Source organism: Strongylocentrotus purpuratus, unplaced genomic scaffold, assembly GCF_000002235.5.
Source record: "Strongylocentrotus purpuratus isolate Spur 01 unplaced genomic scaffold, Spur_5.0 spur5_scaffold_1, whole genome shotgun sequence".
NCBI lineage: Eukaryota > Metazoa > Echinodermata > Echinoidea > Camarodonta > Strongylocentrotidae > Strongylocentrotus > Strongylocentrotus purpuratus.
Genome location: NW_022145594.1, coordinates 33,350,388 through 33,375,356, shown reverse-complemented (window position 1 = coordinate 33,375,356; position 24,969 = coordinate 33,350,388). Strand labels below are relative to the sequence as shown.

At 37.4% G+C, this 24,969-nt stretch overlaps 1 protein-coding gene across 4 annotated transcripts; it reads right to left on the bottom strand.

Moving 5' to 3' along the window:
* On the bottom strand, positions 1-23,316 carry LOC115921060 (zinc finger protein 271-like). Of its 4 annotated transcripts, none has more exons than XM_030978096.1 (2): positions 22,856-23,316; positions 1-2,495 (listed from the first exon to the last, which is right to left on the bottom strand). In XM_030978096.1, exon 2 carries the CDS (start codon positions 2,489-2,491, stop codon positions 143-145), a length of 2,349 nt encoding a protein of 782 aa, XP_030833956.1. In that variant the 5' UTR covers positions 2,492-2,495; positions 22,856-23,316; the 3' UTR covers positions 1-142. The 4 variants fall into 4 exon arrangements, with proteins under 4 accessions (XP_030833956.1, XP_030833955.1, XP_030833957.1 ...); XM_030978095.1 differs by lacking the exon at positions 22,856-23,316 and adding an exon at positions 5,259-5,307; XM_030978097.1 differs by lacking the exon at positions 22,856-23,316 and adding an exon at positions 3,096-3,544.
* Positions 23,317-24,969: the final 1,653 nt, after the last annotated feature.

Genomic DNA, 24,969 nt, shown 5'->3' with positions numbered 1-24,969 from the left:
TCTATAGACATGTAAATACACGAAACAAAACAAAAAGTTACGTATGTATAACTTACACATGCATACAATACTGTAACTATTGCTAATAATTATCTGTACTGTGTGTGGATTCGTATATGACGATTGTAATCGCACTGTCTTGTCAATACTCGGCTGCAAACGGGACATACGTGGGATTTTTTTCTGAATCGTGCGATTTCATGTGACGTTTAACATCATAACTTCTTGCAAATCCTCTGGCACAAACAGAACAGTGATATGGCTTTACACTTGAGTGGACTTTCATATGCACCGTAAGAATTCCTTTCCGATGAAAGCGTTTGCTACAAACAGAACATTGAAATGGTTTTTCACCTGAATGGGTTCTTGCATGTAACTTCAGCTGGTTCCTTGTGACAAAGCTCTTGCTGCAAAAAGAACACTCATAGGGTCTTTCCCCCGTGTGGATTCTTATATGCAATTTCAGATCCCCCTTTGCTAAGAATCTCATGCTACAAACAGAACACACATGAGGTTTTTCTCCCGTGTGTCTTCTCATACTATGTACCGACAGGCTAGTCGCATTTGCACAAACTATACCACACACAGAACACTGATGCGACTCTCCCCCCTTATGAGATCTTATGTGTGTAGACAGACTATTCTTGTAGCTAAACTCCTTGCTACAAATTGTACACCGATATGGCTTTTCACCCATGTGTGCATTCTTATGTGCAGCAAGGCTATTCAAATGGGTAAAATCCTTGTTACAAATCGTACATTTGTAAGGCTTTTCTCCTGTGTGTCTTCTCACATGTACAGCGAGGCCGCTCATATAAGAAAAACTCTTCTTACAGGTCATACATTGATATGGCTTTTCTCCTGAATGGGTTTTCATAAAATGTATGTCGAGATTGCTTTTGCTTGAAAACGCTCTAATACAAACAGAACATTGATAGGATTTGCCTTTGTGGTGCCTCCTTACATGTTTTGAGAGAGTGTCTCCATTGGAAAAAGGTTTGCTACAATAAGAACACTGATATATAGGCTTTTCTTCTCCAGGGTGGGCAAGTTTCATATGTTTATTCAGATTAGTTGTGGAAATGAACCCTTTGTTACAAAGACCACATTGGTAGGGTTTGTCTTGTTGATGGGTTTTCATATGTCTTAAAAGGACGTCTTCGTGGGAAAACTTTAGGTTGCATACAGGGCACTGACGGTGCATCATTTTCAAATGCTTGTTGAGGTTTCCTCTGTTGGAGAATTCTTTGTTACAAACACTACACGGAAAGAGCTTTTCTCCAGCAAGGTTTCCTTGAGGTTCATATTGAGAATTCTGTGTCATAGCATGAAAGGAAGACTGACCAATATCTTGAATAGATGCAGTTTCATATTTCTCATCACATTCCTTTTTGATGGCTGTATTAGTTTCTCCATGCTCTTGTTGAGAACTTGCAGACTCCCCTATATCCCTCTCATTACCACATTGATCTTGAACAGAACTTACATGGTTTGCTAAGTGACCAGAGCCATTCTCACTTAAAAATCTCTCGTTCACAGATATATCCGACTGGGTTCCTAACTCAGCTTGAGAAGGGGGACGTTCACCATAGGCTTTTCGTCCATGGTGCGTTCTCATATGTCTCGCAAGAATATCTTTAGAGGAAAATACTTTGTTACAAACCCAACACTGGCAATGTATGACTTTCAAATGCCTATTAAGATTACATCTACTGGTAAATATAATCTTACAATGAGTACACTCATATTGTTTGGGTCTACTGTGGGTTTGTATACATGTATGTTTTGCAAGAATATCTTCAGAGAAAAACACTTTGTTACAAGCAGAACACTTACAATGTACGATTCTCAAATGCTTATTAAGATTACCTATACAGGTAAATGTATTCTTACAATGAGTACACTCATATGGTTTGGGTTTACTGTGGGTAATTTGTACATGTCTTGACAGAGTCTCTTTATTGGAAAATGTTTGGTTACAGACAGTACACTGACAATGCGTCATTCTCAGATGCTTGTTAAGATTGCCACTGGATGAAAATTCCTTGTCACAAAGTGAACAGTGAAAAGGCTTGACTCCAGAGTTCTTTCTGATACCCTTGGATTTGCTTCGTTTCTGGGGTCTAGTTTCCTCATCTTCTACATGTATGAACCATGTGTCGTCAATATCCAAGGGTTCTTCTTTTATTTTAATGAATTTGATAGTTTTCCCATCTGCTTCTTCTGTTGGTTGTGCCTTCTGTGTCTCTATGGCATCATCAGCCCCTGTCCAACCATCTTGTGAACATTCTACTTTCACAGAATCAGTAGGGTATCCTCTGTGTATCTCTTCTCCCTGGTTGATCTCGTCACAAACCTCTTCGGCTCCACTGTCCGCTCTGCAGCCATGTGCCAAGCCTTCTCCGGTCTGGAATCCTAGTTCCTCTGATGAGGGCGGTAACGCTATGATCTCCATCTTAATCACCCTCATGTTGGTCTCCTGATTTTCCATGATTCTGTAAAAGAGATTACAAACAGACACCAAAGCTATTGAGACATCAAAAATTCTAGAATAAATCGTTTTCAGGACAATTACCCCTGGCCAATCACCCCCATAAAATTAACCCCCAAGGACAATTACCCCAGAGGACATTACGCCCCCTTTTAAAAAAAAGTCTATTTTATTAAAACTAACATATTTTCAGGGTGGACTTCCCCTTTAATGAACAGAGAGAGAGAGAGGGGGGGGGGGGGTGGTTGTCTTCAGAGGGTTATTTTTGTCCTGATACAGAATAATCCTGTATGAGTATGCACCATTATATTAATTAAGATAACTATTTCAAAGACATCTACTTCTATTCTGCTACTTTTCAAAGCCTGTTCAGCATCTAGACAAGGGTGATCTTCTACCGATGGTGGACGGCTTGTGTGAATTTGTGCATAATCATATACATGTTTATGGTGCAAGTAAAAATGATGATGCTGTGACTATTCGCAGCTGATGGCTTCCTTGAACTGCTTCAATGTGGGCAGCTCAATGATATTTGTAGGAAGCTCATCCCAGCCTTTCATGGTGCGAGGAAAGAAGTTGTACTTGTAAGAATCAGAGGATGTACCAAGTCTGGTGAAACGAAGATGATGTTGACTTCTTGTAGCTCTGCCTTTCTGTGAGATGTAATCTGGAAGAGGGATGGCTATCTGGTGGTGGAGGATCTTGTACATCATGGCTAGACGTGATTGCAGTCGTCGCTCTTGTAAAGTTGGGAGTCCGATGTCCAATTGCATAGCCGTGACGCTGTCTTCTCGGCTGTGATTCCCTGTGATGAAGCGTATCCCCCTCCTCTGAACTTTCTCAAGGCTATTCTATCAGGTTTTGCCAATATGGATCCCATATTCTAGTTGTGATCTGACTAGTGTTGTGTATGCCTGTTTCTTCATGGTAGATGAGCATAGGCTGAGGTTTCTTCGAATGAATCCAAGTGTTCTGTTGGCTTTGGCTGCGACTGCCTTGATGTGATGTTTCCAGCTAAGTCTTTCATGGATCTCATCCCCAAGTAGGGCAGGCTGGAAACAGCGGTGAGCACCTCATCTCCCATGGTGTAGTTAATTAGTTATGGATGATGGGTTTCTGCTTGCAATGAATTCTCATGCTGTAGCACTTCTTCGCATTGAATAGCATCTGCCACTTTTCAGTCCATTTGTGCAGTTTTTGAAGGTATTTCTGTAGATCCCGGGCATCCTCATCTTTGTCGATCTTTCTGAACAGGAGGCAATCATCGGCAAAGAGCTTGATGGTTGAGCTAATGTCCTCTCCAATATCATTGATGTAAGGAACATCAGTGGCCCTAAAACAGTCCCCTGTGGCACCCCTGATTCAACATCTATGGTTTCCGATGCTGCTCCATCAACAACTACCTGGTACTCGTTGTGTTCGTGTAGTTAGCCAGTCTCTATCCAGTTCTTTTCATTCATTTGCCGGAACGATAACTCCCAGGACATGGGTTCAAACCACATTTGTATATATTATTTATATTGCCAATGTATTATAGTGTAATATAATACAAAGATAAAAAAACATTCTATTTCTAGTTTAGACTTAAGACGTTGCTCCTTAAAGGTACTATGTCCCTTTTGCAGCCAACCTCAAATTCTGTAGAACTTTGCAGGAATTATGAATATGTCATGTATGTCCTATCTGTGAAATTTAAACAATAGCAGTGTCCTCATATTCAAATTATGCAAGAAAACCTGTTTACTTGCTAGACTTCACTGTCAGACACTATTGAGTGACTGACTGGCTTTTCTTCTTCTTTGGTAATAACATACATGAAAAGAGTTGTAAAGGGTGTATGAGCATTTGTCTACATCAATAACCCACTTCTTGTGATGGCCAAGATTAAACTGATTGAATCTTTGCGCAGCATAAAACGTATGACCATTCGGTACAATTGTCTGAAAATCAAGACTATTACTTTTGGGCTCTATAGCCCTAAAGTCGATTTGGCAACTAATAGTCATTATTTTCCCACTTGAAGACATTTTCAAGCCCCACCTTTTTTAGGGAAGTTCTAAATAAGTATTATCTTTCAAATGCAGTTGGAATTTAACTTTTTCATTTTTTTGGCCTGCAAATGGGACATAGTTCCTTTAAGTACAAATAAATTTGTATTCAAATTTTGGCTTAAACTAGATACTACCAATATGTCCCTTTTGCAGCAAATTCTGTAGAACTTTGCAGGAATAACGAATATGTCATGTATGTCCTATCTGTGAAATTTAAACGTTAGCAGTGGTATGCAAGGAAACCCGTTTACTTGCTAGACTTCACTGTCAGACACTATTGAGTGAGTGACTGGCTTTTCTTCTTCTTTGATAACAACATGCATGAAATGAGCTATAAAGGAACATGAGCATTTGTCTTCATCAATAACCCACTTTTTGTAATGGCCAAAATGAAACTGATTGAATCTTTGGGCAGCATAAAACGTACAACCTTTCGGTACAATGGTCTGAAAATCAGACTATGACTTACTGGCTCTATAGCTCTTAAATCGTTTCAACAACTATTAGTCGTTATTTCCCCACTTAAAGACATTTTCAAGCCCCCTTGTATTGAGGGAATTTGTATTTAGTATTAATATCTTTCAAATGCTGTTGTTATTTAACCATTTCATTTTTTGGGCCTGCATATCTGATATGCAAATCAAATGGGATTTAGATTTAGAATAACAACGAGGCAAGATAAACATAACTGATATTGATAACAAAAAGAAACTTACCTAATCCTGATATTTCAGCCCATGAATCAAAATTGTGTAGCATATTGCGTATCTTTAGCTTTTAGGCTTTACAAGTTTTGTTTTGTATCATCAGATCATCATACACATGCATCAGTTACAGGTAGTTCTGTGGCATAGACAAGAGACAGCTCCTCGGTGAGCTCCGGCCGGAGAACTAGCGGCCTGACGTTACCTCCATCGCCGTCGATGGAATGACGAAGGAATATGATCATGACAGGCTTATTATATTTCTAGGGAAATCTGCGGCTGAGTTTCCTGTAAAGATGAAACAAATTTAGACTCCTTCAGTGAGCTACTGACACACGTAGATCTACGTATGAAGCATAACTACTGCCCAGCCCGGGAAGTTGTTTCTATGAACAATTTCTCCGACTTTCTGATCCTGAGAACTCCAGCAAAGCATAGTGAGTCAATAGGCAGCACATTTGAATACATGAATAGTCAATACACTCATAACACACAGATGCACATAATCTTGCCGATGCGGCTGCGCTGATCGGCAAGTTTGACGGACTCACAATTTGAATTTTTTTATTATACTTTCTAACCAGGGGCGTCGCCAAAGGGGTGTGGGGGGGGCGACACCCCCCACCTGTCAGGATATTGTCGGTAAAATTGCGCTGCCGTCGGGAAAAAGAGAAAAGGGGGAGGGAAAAAAAGAGAGGGGAAAAAAGAGAGGGAAAAAAAGAGAGGGAAATAAAGAAAAGGAAAAGAAATTAAGAAAGAAAGGAAAGGAGAAAGGAAAGAAAGGAAAAGAAAGGAAAGAAAAGAGAAGAAAGAAAGAGAAAAAAAAGAAAAAGAGGGGGAGAGGAAAGAAAGGAAAAGAAAGAAAAGAAAGAAATTAAAGGAAAAAAAGAAGAAAAAAGAGTGAAAGGGAAACGGGGGATTTTTTTTTTTCATAGGTTTTTATTCGTTTCTCTCAAAGAAAATTGTACATTTATAACATAATACATTGGATACAAAATAACAAAATAATTTAACATAGGTCTTTATAAATTTACCAATGATCTTTTACATTTACATACAAAAGTTACACCTCTTCATTTTCCTTTGGAGACAAAAAAAAATATATATATAAAAAAGGGAAAAAGCTACAAAACACCTACTACCCCCCCCCCCCCACCCCACACAACATTTAAACACATAACATGTACAGCAGTATACAAAACACACTCTAACATAGAACGAGCAAACAAAAAAAACAAAAAACAAAAAAAAGAGAAGAGAGGGAGGGTCAGGAAGTTGTATATTGAGAGAAAAAAAAAAGAAAAAAAAAAAAAGAAAAAAAAAACTGAAAACATTTATTCTAAACTTTCCAAAGCTTCCCATTTCCTTAAATGAATTGAAAGTGTGTCTCTTTCCATTGCAAGTTTTTTCTCTTCATTTCTATTTTCCAACAATCTATATTCTATTTCTTTTGCTTTTGGAGGGTTTCCCTTCTCTCTACTGTGGAAAATCATATATTTAATCAAAATTAAAATGTGGTTCAATAATTGCTCTGTTTTAAATGTAGTGTCATCTATTCCTATATGAATTTCTTTCCAGGATAATTTCTTCAAAATTGGTAAATTAAGTCTATCTCCACATTTCCCCAGACTTCCTTTATTGTATTACATTCAAAGAATATATGTTGATAAGTTTCTTCAAAATTTTTGCAAAATGAGCACAAACCATTTTCATGGAACCTGAATCTATGTAAATGATGATTTGTATATAAAATATTATGCAATAATTTGAACTGAAATTCTCGCAGTTTACTACTTAAGGTACACATCCTTGGTTGAACATATATCTTTTCTACTTCTTTTCTTGGAATATTGTAAAGTGTCATTAAATTGCCGTCTGCCGAGTTTGTTTCTACATTCTTTTTAATTTGACTCTTATATACCATTTTTGCAGTTAAATCTTCAAATGTAAACACTTTCTTTGAAAAAATAAATTCTAAACTAAAGCCAGTGTGAATTGCTTTTCTTAAAGGTTGAACATTCTGTTTCCATTCATAAGGGGCTACGTTATAAATTTGTTTTACTTTATCAATTTCCACTCTGCTCAAACCTAACATTATAAAATGAGCTTCAGGTTTCAATTCTCCATTTTCTTCACAAATGTGATGAATTCGATATATATTTTTCAAAAACAAAGTTTCCTCAAATAAGGTTTGACCTTCTAGTTGAATAAAATTATTATTATACAATATTTCATTCCCTTTGTATCTCTCTTCTGTTTTAACATATTCTTTCATATCTATCTATGCTTTCAGAAGATTCTGATAAAAGGAAGGTAACATAAGTTTCACTGTATCTCTCCAATAATTGCAATAAAATATTAAATTACCTCCTATCGGTCTCATTAAATATTTAAAGTATTGTTTCCACTTGATATCATGAGTTCCTGTTACAAGCCTTTTTATCCACATTATTCTTTGTGCTTTTACAAACAACCTAAAATTCATCATTTTGAGCCCACCCTGCTGATAGTCTAACATCATTGTACTTCTTTTAATTTTATCTTTACCTCTCCACAAAAAAATCAAAACATATTACTTCCATTTCTTTGTATACCCACTCTGGAACTGGCATTAGTGATGTTACATATGTCAATTTAGAGTATCCATATACTTTCATCAATTGAATTTTACCCATTAAAGTTAGGTCACGCTGTTTCCACCACGTCAGTAGTTTTTTAATTTTGCTCAATATTTCCTTATAATTCATTTTTTCCTTGATATCTACATGAACTGAAAAATAAACACCTAATATTTTAACAGCATCTACAAGTTTCCCAAACGGAAATGTGTTATTAGACACCTGTGGGCCCAGGGGCAGAATATATGTCTTATCCTTGTTTAACTTTAATCCTGATATTTTATAAAAAACCTTCTAAAACGTGTTCTATTTCCTTAACTGAACTCATATCTTTGATGAAGAGTGTTATATCATCAGCATATAATACTTGCTTTATTTCTGTATTTCCAAAACAAATTCCTTTTACCAATTGATTGTTTCTAATCGTATGAGCTAAATTTCAATGCATAAAATGAACAGGTATGGAGATAATGGGTCTCCTTGTCTAATTCCTCTTTCAACTTTAAAATAACCTGTTGATGCGTTTCCATTTATAACACAACTTTCAGTATTAGTATAAAGTATATTCACCCATTTACAAAACAATGGTCCAAACCCAAATGAATTTAAGACTTTGTATAGAAAACAATGAGAAACAGAGTCGAATGCCTTTTCAAAATCTAAGGCCATCAAAAAAGCATTTTCCTTATAAAAAGAAGTATGAAAAATCATGTCATCTATTATTCTTATGGCTTCTCCAATGTTTCTATTCTTAACATATCCAAGTTGATCAGAAGATACAATATCAGGTAAAATTTCTTGCAATCTCTTTGAAAGTATCTTTGTTAAAATTTTATAATCCACATTTAAAAGAGAAATCGGTCTGTAATTCTTTATAAAGTCTGAATCTTTATCTTTTTTATGTATCAAGGTGATAACTGCTTGTCTCTGAGAGGCCGATAGTTCTCCATGATTAAAGGCTTCATTAAAAGATGCAAGGATTAGATCTCCAATTACCGGCCAAAATTTAAGATAAAACTCTACACTTAAGCCATCATTTCCTGGTGATTTATTTAATTTCATATTTTTAATATTTCTATACATTCCCTTTCTACTATCTTTTCTTCACCTAAACCCCTTAAGGTCTCGTTCAATTTTGGCATGTTACTAGGGAAAAATTCTAAACCTCCATCTAGTACAACTTCTATTTTTTTATACAACTGACTGTAAAACTGTTTTATTCCCTCGACAATTTCTGTTTCCTTAGTAACAATCTTTCCGTTTACGTTTAATTTCTGTATTACACTTTTCTTTCTATTTGCTTCCATGAGCTGTTTAAAAAATGCTGTATTCTTCTCTCCACATTCATACCAAGAGGCCCTTGATCGTATTTTTAAACCTTCATTAATATAGTCATAAAATACTCTAAGTTGTTGTTTCTTAATTTTCAGTTGTTCAAGGATATCTTTATAATGTACATTATTGATTGATAGTAGATTTTCTTCCAAGTCTTCAATTTCTTTTTCTAGCTTTTCTATTTTTTCCTTCCTTTCCCTTGCCCTTTTCTTTGAAAATTTAGTTGTAAACCTGCGTATTTCCATTTTGATATAGTCCCATAATACTCTCTTGTCTTTTATCTCAGATAACATTTTGTTCTTTAAAGTCTGTATTTCTTCCTTCATCTTTAAAACATAGTCTCTATCATTTACCAAGCTATTATTGAACTTCCAATAACCCCTTTTACCCTGAAATTGTCCAGACGTTCTATCATGCAGAACCAAATTAACAGCTGAATGGTCGGGTGCTAAGGAGGGAATAATGTCACATTTGGATGTTATCTGTTCTAAATTCTCTGATATAATGAAATAATCCAAACGGCTTTGCATAAATGGATTCCCTTGTCTATAAGTATATTGTTTTTTATCTTTATTTTTATTTCTCCATACATCTCTTAATTTAAATTCATCCATGAATTCTTCTAATTTGCTACTGAATTTTGATTGCTTCTTTGTAACTTGTCCAAAATAATCTAAGTTCTTGTCTCTAATAACATTAAAATCACCTCCAAGAACTACTGGGTTCCCTTCTGAATTTTTTCTATACAACAACTCCCTTAAATCCATTAAACATTTTATTTGTGAAAGGAGAGAGAGGGGATCGATCGAGGTAAGAGTCTGAGAGAGGAGGAGTGGGAGTAAAAGAGAAAAGGCCCGGGTTGTTGGGCGGAGTCGTCTCGTCGAGGGAGCAAGAAAGACACGGGTAAATATGTTGCTGTGTCGGGTCAGCTGTGTCGGTATTCTTGCTCGATCCTCATCAATGCATAAGTTTGAAGTCGGTGAGATGTATATTGTCGGTCGGCCGACAAGTTTTTTTTCCCTACGAACTGCGACTTCTTATCCGCTGTGACGACTTCGAGAGTGACTACAACTACAATACTTTCTACAATACAGTATTTTCTCGAAGTTTCACTTTCCTATAATATCAGCTAAAGAAATCAGAGGTTTAAAATTTTCGGGGAAACAAAATTCAAACAAGGTTAAAGAGTCAACAACGGTACGAGGAATCATTTTCCTTTCTTTATATTGTGATGAAACGCCAAAAATTCCGCGCTTCGCGCGGAAGGGGAAACTTCATTTAGACGAATCGAGAACGGTACAACGAATCGTCTTCTTTCTCTAATAATTTAAGGAAACGTCAAAGCTTCCGCGCTTCGCGCGAGAGGGGGAAACTGAATTCAGACAAAATTAATAGGGTTCATTTAGAGTCGAAAACGGTACAACGAATCGTGATCTTTCTCTAATAATTTGAGGAAACATCAAAGCTTTCGCGCTTCGCGCGAGAGGGGTAAACTGAATTTAGTGAATAGGGCTTAATAAGATTCGAAAACGGTACGAGGAATCGTCTTCCTTTCTCAATATTGTGATGAAACGCCAAAAATTCTGCGCTTCGCGCGGAAGGGGAAACTTCATTTAGACGAGTCGAGAACGGAACGACGAATCGTCTTCTTTCTCTAATAATTTAAGGAAACGTCAAAGCTTTCGCGCTTCGCGCGATAGGGGGAAACTGAATTCAGACAAAATTAATAGGGCTTATTTAGAGTCGAAAACGGTACAACGAATCGTGTTCTTTCTCTAATAATTCAAGGAAACGTCAAAGCTTCCGCGCTTCGTGCGAGAGGGGGAAACTGAATTCAGACAAAATTAATAGGGTTTATTAAAAGTCGAAAACGGTACAACGAATCGTGTTCTTTCTCTAATGATATGAGGAAACGTAAAAGCTTTCGCGCTTCGCGCGAGAGGGGGGAACTGAATTCAGATGAAGGCTTATTAAGAGTCGAAAACGATACGACGAATCGTCTTCTTTCTCTAATAATTTAATAAAACCAAAACTTCCGTGCTTCGCGCGGGAGGGGGAAGCTTCATTCAGATTAGGATTAAGAGTCGCCAGAACAGTACACCGAATCGTCTGCTTTTTCTCATAATGTAAGGAAAAGTCAAAGCTTCCGCGCTTCGCGAGAGAGGGGGAAACTGAATTCAGACAAAATTAATAGGGCTTGTTTAAAGTCGAAAACGGTACGACGAATCGTGTTCTTTCTCTAATGATATGAGGAAACGTAAAAGCTTTCGCGCTTCGCGCGAGAGGGGGAAACTGAATTCAGATGAATAGGGCTTATTAAGAGTCGAAAACGATACGACGAATCGTCTTCTTTCTCTAATAATTTAATAAAACCAAAACTTCCGTGCTTCGCGCGGGAGGGGGAAGCTTCATTCAGATTAGGATTAAGAGTCGAGAACAGTACACCGAATCGTCTGCTTTTTCTCATAATTTAATGAAACGTCAAAGCTTCCGCGCTGTCCGCGCGGGGGGGGGGGGGGGATACTGAATTCAGAAAAGGATAAACAGTCGAGAATGGTACAGCAAATCGTCTTCTTTTTTTTATAATAATTTAATGAAACGTCAAAGCTTTCGCGCTTCGCGCGGGAGGGAGGGGGGGGGAAAAACTTCATTCAGCCTAGGATTACCAGTCGAAAACGGTACAATTAATCGTCTTCTTTTTCTAATAATTTAAGGAAACGTCTAAGCTTCCGCGCTTCGCGCGGGAGGCTCATCACCCACACCCTCTTTATGAGCGCGCTTTTAAGTGATTCTCTTGCTCACTACCGCCCCTCCCTTAAATAAGATCCTAGCTCCGCGCCTGCATTAAAATATATAGCCATGATGCTGACTAAATTTAAGAAATAATTCGTATATTAATGTCGTCGAGGAAAATGACCATTTTGCGCATATGCAAGTACTATAGATAGTCCATAGGAAAAACAATTTAGCCTTCGGCCCCAGGTTTATAGGGTTGACTTTGTAGATATTGGAAATTTAATTTTGTGGGTAATTGGTGGCTACTTTTGTCGGTAATCGTTGGCCTCCACACCCCCACTGAAAAAGGTCTAGCGACGCCCCTGTTTCTAACATCGGAAAGTTGACAATTTTTATATTTAAAAGCTATTTAGGTGTCATCAATCGTCACTAAAGTACCGATTCTGAGTATTAGTTGAGTTTTGTACAGTAGTGTTTAAAAGGTTGAGAATCAATAGCACAGCTTTTAATACACAGCCAGGATAGATGCTGAACAGGCTTTGACAAGTAGCAGAATAGAAGTAGAAGTGGTGATGGTGGTGGAGGTGATGATTGTGATGCCCTTATAAAAAAAAACATAATGGTAAATCAATGGTGTTTGAATGGTAGCGTCAATGGTAAATGGTATTTCAATAATATTGTGTGCCAATGGTGGATTCTGTATGGTGAATGGTGTTTCAATGGTGTATGATGGTGAATGGTGTTTCAATGGTAGAGTCTGTATGGTGAATGGTGTTTCAATGGTGGAATTGTATGGTCAATGGTGGAATTGTATGGTCAATGGTGTTTCAATGGTGGCGTCTGTATGGTGAATGGTGTTTCAATTGTGGAATTGTATGGTCATTGGTGTGCCAATGGTGGTGAATGGTGTTTCAATGGTGGAAGTGTATGGTCAATGGCGTTTCAATGGTGGAATTATATGGTCAATGGTGTTTCACTGGTAGTGACTTTGTGAAAACTAGGTGTCCTTTATACTTTGAACTACAATTTGCTCTGTGATTCGCTTTATTTTTCGCTAATTTTTCTTCATGATCAACGTTTCAAAGCTGCCAAACTGCAATACCCTAATCCTCAGGAACAATGATGGATCTTAAGTTTTTTTCTTCAATTTTATGGAGTAATTTTGGATCTGATATGTGTCTCTTTTACCGTAACTATGCTGTTTTGTGCCTGTGGTCCCACTCATATAACTCTGTGATGTACATTACATTTGCTTACATGAAGAGTTGAACAGCGCGCCTAGCTAGTTATTGTTAATTAAAGCAGCCTATAAATCATTCTATTCTATTACACAAATTGAAATATTACAGTATTAGCTAGGGGCACACCTTTAAAACTTTAATCAAATTATTTATCTGATCGTAAACAATTAATTATTAATGAAGCTGAATCCCATGTTAAAACAATAGGTTGCGGAATTCCTAAGGATCTATTCTCGGCCCCATTTTGTTTTAGATTTATATTAATGACATGTCATGTTCAACCCATAATTTGCGTTATATTTTATTTGCAGACGATACCAGTGTATTTTTTTTTACAAAAAAATGTTCAATGGTATACCATTCGGAGGTACCACTGAAAATATCATACGGATACCATTCACAATTAAACACCATTTAAATACCATTCGGATACCATTGAGATTACGCTCGCAACGTACTATTGGGCACCATTCATCTACCAGTGAAATACCATTCAACCTAATAATAATTTTTTGGACGCTCATTTGCATAATCACCAATGGTAGATGAATGGTACAATTTACATTATTGAAATTCGAATATGAAAATATATGCAAATTTTGTACCATAATCATCTACCATTCACCATTGGCATACCATTCACATACCATTCACCATTGGCCTACCATTCACAACCCACCATTGCATGGCCTACCATTGACAAATCATTTACCAGCAAAATGAGTTAAATTAAGATCAAAGGACAGAGAGAGAGAGAGAGAGAGAAACAGAGATGAAGAGAGAGAGAGAGAGAGAGAGACAAACTGAGACGGACAGATAGATAGAGAGATAGATAAAGATGAAGAGAGAGAAAGAGAGAGACAAACTCAGACAGATAGAGAGAGACAAAAAAGGATAGAGAGAGAGAGAGAGAGAGAGGGAGGGATACGGACAGAGAGAGAGAGAGAGAGAGACGGACGAAAGAGAGAGAGAGACAAACTGAGACAGAGACAGACTAAAGAAACAGAGACAGACAGAGATAGATAGAGACAGATAGAGGGAGAGAGACAGAGTGAAAGACACAAAGTAAGAGTGATGGTAAAAGAAGAGAGGAAGACGGGTGTAGACGTGTTTTCACCCAAGACAAGATCAAAGTGAAGGTGAGAGATGTAGGAGAGAGAAGATAAGAAGAAAGGGGCTCCTCAAAAGAAGAAGAGATAGATGGGATAAATAGATGTACAGATAGAAGAAAGAAAGGGACGTAGATGTGGACGTACATTGTTTCATATGGAGAGAGATTAAGAAGAGAGAGAGAGGGGGGGGGGGAGCAACTTTTCTAGAATTTGAAACTTCTTTTAGACCGTTTTGTAGTTTTCTGCATATTCCCTTTCCCTTTCTCTATAATCCATTATCCCTTTCTATCTCTCACTCTCTCTTTACATACCCCCTTCTTTCTCTCTGCCACTTGTTCCCACTCCTACACATCAGTCCCCTCTCCCTCTCATCTCACTCCCCCCCCCCTTCTCTCCATCTCACTTCTAAATTCTCTCTCCCTGCTCTCTTGCTCTCTCTCTCTCTCTAAACACACTCACACACATCCAAATGGAATATTGTTATTTTAAATTGCCTATTACAAAACAGACATGCACAAATTAATTTTTACAGAACATGTATCATACAAAATATATTCTAGTTGTAATCCAACAAAATTTATAAAATTTCTAAGCACTATCTGAGAACGGTGTATAAGAAAAATAAAATACAAAACAAATGCATCCAGTACTAGGATGTTAATGTAATAGTATTATTATTATTATTTTATTTGGCAAATCAAGTCACATAATACAACAATATAACAAACATGAATTGAGAGTAAAAAATCAATAGAAAGCAATTTGACAGAACTCGTGAGGCTAGGCAGAAATATTGATACCTGTATTGTACATAAAGTGAAGGATCTAATAAAGACAAAATATCAAATCCCAAGATAAATTATAATGATGAAAAAAACAAAAGCGGGAAAATATGAAAACATTCTGATTCTGATGTCACCTTATCAATCAACAGACAATATATGCCTACTGAAAACAAAAATGAAAACTCCAGTCATTTTGTTCTTTCAGCAAATTAGCACATGTATATGTTTTAATGGAAGAGGCTGGTGGTGTACCGTACATGAAAAAATTAGTTGGCTCAGTAAAAAAAAAAAGGAAAGGTATAGTAAAGAAACCAACTATAAAAAATGGTCCAAAATTGAAGTCATGTATCAGACATGAATAGTCCCTTGTACTTGATATGGATATACAAATACATACATATGATATTTTATTTGAATATTCATGTTTGATATAAGATATGGCAGATTATGATGGAACTAATAACTGTTTAATTGCCCTCAACATGTATGAGAATTAAGTCTCCAGGACTTTTGCATCCCAATAAGCGAGACTTTCAAATATATAAGATTGGGTATTTGTTAGCAATTAGCTGAAAAAGGTTTTATGCGGCACTCAATATTTTGCTATATTTTTGGCATGGTACAGAGCATAAAAAAGATGTAACCATCAGTCTTGCTTGCCCACTGGCACCCATCGTCTCCATTGTCTTAAATGAGCACATTTGACGCAAAGGCAACATAAATGTTATGGAAGGCCCCCCCCCCCCCCCCGGACTCCAAATAAGCAAGGCATAAGATCATGAACAGTCAAACACCATCAGTCTCATATGTCACAAATATTTCATGCATATCGTTGTTCCATTCACATCCAAATTTAGGATCTCTCTCGTGCCATTATTTCAACTAAGGTCTTGGGCCTCAGTGAAATATACTTGACCAGGGGATCTGATTGTTTTTGTTATTATATTTTTTTGTTATAAAGTTTTGATTTGTATACATGTACATTTAACTACATGTACTACGTACAAATGTATGCTTGAAATCAATTTTGAATATTATGAGAAAGAAAGAAATCCAGAGATTTCAAGCTGTAATCTAATAGTTTAAAAGCAAGATGAGAAAATTACCTAATTCATGTACATGTAAAGTTCTCTATCTATTGCAAAATCCCCACATCATATAAAGCACCTCTATATCAAATGAGATTTTCCACATCACTTAATTGTTACATGGCATAAATCTGTTAATTTTATCTATGAACATGTAAATACACGCACAAAACAAAAAGTTACGTATGCATAACTTATACCCCCTTCACATACACAGATATTTCTTACGAGTCCTTACGGATCGCACATACTCACAGATCTTTAAAGGATCCATACGATTTGGCCACTTTTACGTCCGGTTTAAGAGTTATTACGAGCTGTTTGCGATTTATTACGGATTATTACAAGTTGTTACGAGTATTTATGAGTCCTTACGAATTTTAGCCAAAAAATAACGACTGAAAATTAAGTTTTTCTAATTTGCAGCTTTTATACCTTCCCCAAATCGATAACAGTTTGTAAGCATACGTAATGTGTAGGTATTTATTCGTAAAGTACTCGTAACTACACGTAAAATACTGGTAATAACCTGTATCAATCCGTAAAGCCATCGTAAAATGACCCAAATAAAATTGTAAAGAACACGTAATCACACGTTACCATCCGTAAACTGCTCGCAATAATCCGTAAACAAATCGTAAACAAAACAAAACTAACCGTAACAAATCGTTACAAAAAACTGCTATGAGTCATTTACGGATTCTTGCGAGCAGTTAACGGATGGTTATGTATTGTTACGAGCTATTTACGGACAAATCAATCCGTGGACAATCGTAAGAAGATTTTTGACATGTCAAAAAATTTGCCTCTCCTTTCACGGATCCTTAAGAGTGTCTACGAGTTGTTGTGAGTTGTGACGAGTTATTTACGGATACCAGCGAGTTATTTACGGATGCTTGCGATTGACTACGAGATGGCGATCCATAAGGACTCGTGAGAAAAGTCTGTGTATGTGAAGGGGGTATTACACATGCATACAATACCGTAACTATTGCTAATAATTATATGTACTATGTGTGGATTCGTATATGACGATTGTAATCGCACTGTCTTGTCAATACTCGGCTGCAAACGGGACATACGTGGGATTTTTTTTCTGAATCGTGCGATTTCATATGACGTTTAAGGTCATTACTTCTTGCAAAACCTCTAGCACAAACAGAACAGTGATATGGCTTTACACTTGAGTGGACTTTCATATGTTCTGTAAGAGTTCCTTTCCGATGAAAGCGTTTGCTACAAACAGAACATTGAAATGGTTTTTCACCCCAATGGATTCTTGCATGCAACTTCAGCTGGTTCCTTGTGACATAGCTCTTGCTGCAAAAGGAACATGCATAGGGTCTTTCCCCCGTGTGGGTTCTCATATGCAATTTCAGATCCCCCTTTGCAAAGAATCTCATGCTACAAACAGAACACACATGAGGTTTTTCTCCCGTGTGTCTTCTCATACCATGTACCGACAGGCTAGTTGCATTTGCACAAACTATACCACACACAGAACACTGATGCTGCTCTCCTCCCTTATGAGATCTTATGTGTGTAGACAGACTGTTCTTGTAGCTAAACTCCTTGCTACAAATTGTACACCGATATGGCTTTTCACCCATGTGTGCATTCTTATGTGCAGCAAGGCTATTCCAAGTGGTAAAATCCTTGTTACAATTTGTACATTTGTAAGGCTTTTCTCCTGTGTGGCTTCTTATGTGTACAGTGAGGCCGCTCGTATGAGAAAACTCCTTCATACAGGTCATACATTGATATGGTTTTTCTCCTGAATGGGTTCTCATATGTATGTCGAGACAGTTTTTGCTTGAAAACGCTCTTCTACAAATAGAACATTGATAGCATTTGCCTTCGTGGTGCCTCCTTACATGTCTTGAGAGAGTGTCTCCATTGGAAAAAGGTTCGCTACAATAAGAACACAGATATATAGGCTTTTCTTCTCCAGGGTGGGCACGTTTCATATGTTTATTGAGATTAGTTGTGGTAGTGTACACTTTGTTACAAAGACCACATTGGAAGGGTTTGTCTTGTTGATGGGTTTTCATGTGTATTATAAGGACGTCTTTGTGAGAAAACTTTAGGTTGCATACAGGGCACTGACGGTGCATCATTTTCAAATGCTTGTTGAGGTTTCCTCTGTTGGAGGATTCTTTGTTACAAACACTACACGGAAAGAGCTTTTCTCCAGCAAGGTTTCCTTGAGGTTCATATTGAGAACTCTGTGTTGTAGCATGAAAGGAAGACTGACCAATATCTTGAATAGATGCAATTTCACATTTCTCATCACATTCCTTTTTTATGTCTGTATTAATTTCTCCATGCTTTTGTTGAGAACTTGCAGATTCCCCTTTATCCCTCTCCTTACCACATTGTTCTTGAACAGAACTTACATGCTTTGCTAAGTGACCAGAGCCATTCTCACTTAGAAATCTCTTATTCACAGATATATCCGACTGGGTTCCTAACTCGGCTTGCGAAGGGGGACTTTCACCATAGGCTTTTCGTCCATGGTGCGTTCTCATATGTCTTGCAAGAATATCTTCAGAGGAAAATACTTTGTTACAAGCAGAACACTGACAATGTATGTTTTTCAAATGCTGTTTTAGATTACCTTTGCTGATAAAGCTTTTTAAACAAAGAGTGCACGGATATGATTTTGGTTTATGGTGCGTTTGTATATGTCTTGCAAGAATATCTTCAGAGGAAAACACTTTGTTACAAGCAGAACACTTACAATGTATGATTCTCAAATGCTTTTTTAGATTACCTTTGCTTATAAAGCTATTCAAACAAAGAGTGCACGGATATGATTTTGGTTTATGGTGCGTTTGTATATGTCTTGCAAGAATATCTTCAGAGGAAAACACTTTGTTACAAGCAGAACACTGACAATGTATGATTCTCAAATGCTTTTTTAGATTACCTTTGCTGCTAAATCTATTCAAACAAAGAGTGCACGGATTTGATTTTGATTTATGGTGCATTTGTATATGTCTTGCAAGAATATCTTCAGAGGAAAACACTTTGTTACAAGCAGAACAGTAACACTTACAATGTATGATTCTCAAATGCCTAATAAGATTACATCTAATGGTAAAGCTATTCAAACAAAGAGTGCACGGATATGATTTTGGTTTACGGTGCGTTTGTATATGTCTTGCAAGAATATCTTCAGAGGAAAACACTTTGTTACAAGCAGAACACTTACAATGTATGATTCTCAAATGCCTATAAAGACTACCTCTACTGGTAAATATATTCTTACAATGAGTACACTCATATTGTTTGGGCTTACTGTGGGTTTGTACATGTCTTGACAGAGTCTCGTCATTGGAAAATGTTTGGTTACAGATAGAACACTGACAATGCATCATTCTCAGATGCTTGTTAAGATTGCCTTTGGATGAAAATCTCTTGTCACAAAGTGAACAGTGAAAAGGCTTGACTCCAGAGTTCTTTCTGATACCCTTGGATTTGCTTCGTTTCTGGGGTCTAGTTTCCTCATCTTCTACATGTATGAACCATGTGTCGTCAATATCAAAGGGTTCTTCTTTTATTTTAATGAATGCGATAGTTTTTCCATCTGCTTCTTCTGTTGGTTGTGCCTTCTGTGTCTCTATGGCATCATCAGCCCCTGTCCAACCATCTTGTGAACATTCTACTTTCACAGAATCAGTAGGGTATCCTCTGTGTATCTCTTCTCCCTGGTTGATCTCGTCACAAACCTCTTCGGCTCCACTGTCCGCTCTGCAGCCATGTGCCAAGCCATCTCCAGGCTGGAGTCCTAGTTCCTCTGATGAGGGCGGTAGCGCTATGATCTCTATCTTAATCACCTTCATGTTGATCTTCTCATTTTCCATGATTCTGTAAAAGAGATTGCAAACAGACACCAAAGCTATTGAGATATCAAAAATTCTAGAATAAATCGTTTTCAGGACAATCACCCCCTGGCCTATCACCCCCCAGAAAATTAACCCCAGAGGACATTAACCCCCCTTTTAAAAAAAAAAATCTATTTTTATTAAAACTAACATATTTTCAGGGTGGACTTCCCCTTTAATGAACAGAGAGAGAGGGGGGGGGGGGGGGGGGGGGGGGGGGGGTAATTTTCCTAGGGGGTAATTTCCCTGGGGGGGGGGGGGGTGGTTGTCCTCAGAGGTTTATTTTTGTCCTGATACGGAATAATCCTGTATGAGTATGCACCATTATATTAATTAAGATAACTATTTCAAAGACATCTACTTCTATTCTGCTACTTGTCAAAGCCTGTTCAGCATCTAGACAAGGGTGATCTTCTGCCGACGGTGGACGGCTTGTGTGAATTTTTGCATAATTATATACATGTTTATGGTGCAAGTAAAAATGATGATGCTGTGACTATTCACAGCTGATGGCTTCCTTGAACTGCTTCAATGTGGGCAGCTCAATGATATTTGTAGGAAGCTCATCCCAGCCTTTCATGGTGCGAGGAAAGAAGCTGTACTTGTAAGAATCAGAGGATGTACCAAGTCTGGTGAAACGAAGATGATGTTGACTTCTTGTAGCTCTGCCTTTCTGTGAGATGTAATCTGGAAGAGGGATGGCTATCTGGTGGTGGAGGATCTTGTACATCATGGCTAGACGTGATTGCAGTCGTCGCTCTTGTAAAGTTGGGAGTCCGATGTCCAATTGCATAGCCGTGACGCTGTCTTCCCGGCTGTGATTCCCTGTGATGAAGCGTATCCCCCTCCTCTGAACTTTCTCAAGGCTATTCTATCAGGTTTTGCCAATATAGATCCCATATTCTAGTTGTGATCTGACTAGTGTTGTTTATGCCTGTTTCTTCATGGCAGATGAGCATAGGCTGAGGTTTCTTCGAATGAATCCAATTGTTCTGTTGGCTTTGGCTGCGACTGCCTTGATGTGATGTTTCCAGCTACATGTAAGTCTTTCATGGATCTCCATCCCCAAGTAGGGCTGGCTGGAAACAGCGGCGAGCACCTCATCTCCCATGGTGTAGTTAATTAGTTATGGATGATGGGTTTCTGCTTGCAATGAATTCTCATGCTGTAGCACTTCTTCGCATTGAATAGCATCTGCCACTTTTCGATCAGTCCATTTGTGCAGCTTTTGAAGGTCTTTCTGTAGATCCTGGGCATCCTCATCTTTGTCGATCTTTCTGCAGAACAGGAGGCAATCATCGGCAAAGAGCTTGATGGTTGAGCTAATGTCCTCTCCAATATCATTGATGTAAGGAACATCAGTGGCCCTAAAACAGTCCCCTGTGGCACCCCTGATTCAACATCTATGGTTTCCGATGCTGCTCCATCAACAACTACCTGGTACTTGTTGTGTTCGTGTAGTTAGCCAGGTCTCTATCCAGTTCTTTTCATTCATTTGCCGGAAGGATAGCTCCCAAGCCATGGGTTCAAACCACATTTGTATATATTATTTATATTGCCAATGTATTATAGTGTAATAAAATACAAAGATAAAGAACATTCTATTTCTAATTTAGACTTAAGACGTTGCTCCTTAAAGGGAAAGTCCACCCTGAAATTAAGTTAGTTTTAATAGGAGTAGAAAAATGAGAGAAACAAGTCAGTGAAAGTTTGAGCAAATTCCGATTAAAAATAAGGAAGTTAGGATTTTTGAAGTTGTGATCAATCAAACACAAATTGGCAACTCTATGACGTATCATGCGAGCTCAACTTCCATTTGCTCAGTACTAAAAAAATCTAAAATTTTCATTTTCCCTCAAGAAAAATTTTAACCATACATGCACCCTAAATATAATAATTGCAAATATGTTTCTATACTCCCCCTGCAAGGAACAAATATTTATTCCGTCATCAATAACGAAGAAAACATGATTTTATGGAATATTATGCACAAAGCAAATGAAGGAGAGCTCGTATAATAAGTCATAGAGTTGCCAATTTGTATTTGATTGATCACAACTTCAATAATTCATAACTTTCTTATTTTCTTTCAGAATTTGCTCAAACTTTCACTCACCTGATTTTCTTATTATTCTGCCTCTATCGGAACAAACTTATTTTGGGGGTGGACTTTCCCTTTAAGTACAAATAAATTTGTATTCAAATTTTGGCTTAAAGATACTACCAATATGTCCCTTTTGCAGCAAATTCTGTAGAACTTTGCAGGAATAACGAATATATCATGTATGTCCTATCTGTGAAATTTAAACGTTAGCAGTGGCCTAATATTCACACTACGTGTATGCAAGGAAACCTGTTTACTTGCTAGACTTCACTTTATAGACACTATTGAGTGAGTGACTGGCTTTTCTTCTTCTTTAGTAATTCAACATGCATAAAATGAGCTATAAAGGAACATGAGCATTTGTCTTCATCAATAACCCACTTCTTGTAATGGCCAAAATTAAACTGATTGAATCTTTGGGCAGCATAAAACGTACGACCTTTCGGTACAATGGTCTGAAAATCAGACTATGACTTAGTGGCTCTATAGCTCTTACATCGATTCAACAACTATTAGTTGTTATTTCCCCACTTAAAGACATTTTCAAGCCCCCTTGTATTGAGGGAATTTTTATTTAGTATTATCTTTCAAATGCTGTTGGAATTTAACCATTTCATTTTTTGGGCCTGCATACCTGATATGCAAATCAAATGGGATTTAGATAAACATAACTGTCTGATATTGATAACAAAAAGAAACTTACCTAATCCTGATATTTCAGCCCATGAATCAAAATTGTGTAGCACGTACTGCGTATCTTTAGCTTTTAGGCTTTACTAGTTTTGTTTTGTATCATCAGATCATCATGCACATGCATCAGTCACAGGTAGTTCAGCTCAGTGGCAGAGACAAGAGACAGCTCCTCGCTGAGCTCCGGCCGGAGAACTAGCGGCCTAACGTTACCTCCATCGCCGTCGATGGAACGACGAAGGAATATGACAGGCTTATTATATTTCTAGGGAAATCTGCGGCTGAGTTTCCTGTAAAGATGAAACAAATTTAGACTCCTTCAGTGAGCTACTGACACACGTACGTATGAAGCATAAATACTGCCCAGCCCGGGAAATTGTTTCTATGAACAATTTCTACGACTTTCTGATCCTGAGAACTCCAGCAAAGGCAGAAAGTCAATGCGAATGCGTATTGATATCTAGCACTGCACTGTAGGCAGCACATTTGAATAGTCAATACACTCATAACACACAGATGCACATAATCTTGCCGATGCGGCTGATCGGCAAGTTTGACGGACTCACAATTTGAATTTTTTTTATTATACTTTCTAACATCGGAAAGTTGACAATTTTTATATTTTACTGCTATTTAGGTGTCATCAATCGTCACTAAAGTACCTATTTTGAGTAAAATTAGTTGAGTTTTGTACAGTAGTGTTTAAAAGGTTGAGAATCAATAGCACAGCTTTTAATACACAGCCAGGATAGATGCTGAACAGGCTTTGACAAGTAGCAGAATAGAAGTAGAAGTGGTGGTGGTGGTGGAGGTGATGATTTTGATGCCCTTACAAAAAAAAAAAACATAATGGTAAATCAATGGTGTTTGAATGGTAGCGTCAATGGTAATTAAATGGTATTTCAATTGTGTGCCAATGGTGGATGGTGTTTCAATGGTGTATGATGGTGAATGGTGTTTCAATGGTGGAATTGTATGGTCAATGGTGTTTCAATGGTGGCGTCTGTATTCATGAATGGTGTTTTAATGGTGGAATTGTATGGTCAATGGTATGGTGTGCCAATGGTGTATGGTGAATGGTGTTTCAATGGTGGAATTATATGGTCAATGGTGTATCTCTGGTAGTGACTTTGTGAAAACTAGGTGTCCCTTATTATACTTTATTGAACTACAATTTGCTCTGTGATTCGCTTTATTTTTCGCGAATTTTTCTTCATGATCAACGTTTCAAAGCTGCCAAACTGCAATACCCTAATCCTCAGGAACAATAAATGGATCTTAAGTTTTTTCTTCAATTTGGAGTAATTTTGGATCTGATATGTGTCTCTTTTACCGCAACTGCTGTTTTGTGCCTGTGGTCCCACTCATATAATTCTGTGATGTACATTACATTTGCTTACATGAACAGCCTGTTATTGTTAATTGAAGCAGCCTTTAAATCATTCTATTCTTTTACAAAAATTGAAATATTACAGTATTAGGGGCACACCTTTAAAACTTTTATCAAGTTATTTATCTGATCGTAAACAATTAACAATTATTAATGAAGCTGAATCCTAAGTTAAAACAATAGGTTGCGGAATTCCTAAGGATCTATTCTCGGCCCCCTTTTGTTTTAGATTTATATTAATCACATGTCATGTTCAACCCATAATTTGCGTTATATTTTATTTGCAGACGATACCGTGTATTTTCTTTTACAAAAAAATGTTCAATGGTATACCATTCGGAAGTATACGACTGAAAATATCATACGGATACCATTCACAAACACCATTTAAATATCATTGGGATACCATTGAGATTACGCTCGCAACGTACCATTGGGCACCATTCATCTACCAGTGAAATACCATTCAACCTAATAATAATTTTTTGGAGGCTCATTTGTATAATCACCAATGGTAGATGAATGGTACAATTTACATTATTGAAATATGAATATGAAATATGCAAATTTTGTACCATTAATCATCTACCATTCACCATTGGCATACCATTCACATACCATTCACCATTGGCCTACCATTCACAACCCACCATTGCATGGCCTACCATTGACAACCCACCATTGCATGGCCTACCATTGACACATCAGGTAAATTAAGATCAAAGGACAGAGAGAGA

Bases quoted from the DNA above. Each gene is read 5' to 3' on its own strand.
- LOC115921060 (XM_030978094.1), bottom strand. From the start codon at position 20,027: ATGGAAAATGAGAAGATCAACATGAAGGTGATTAAGATAGAGATCATA.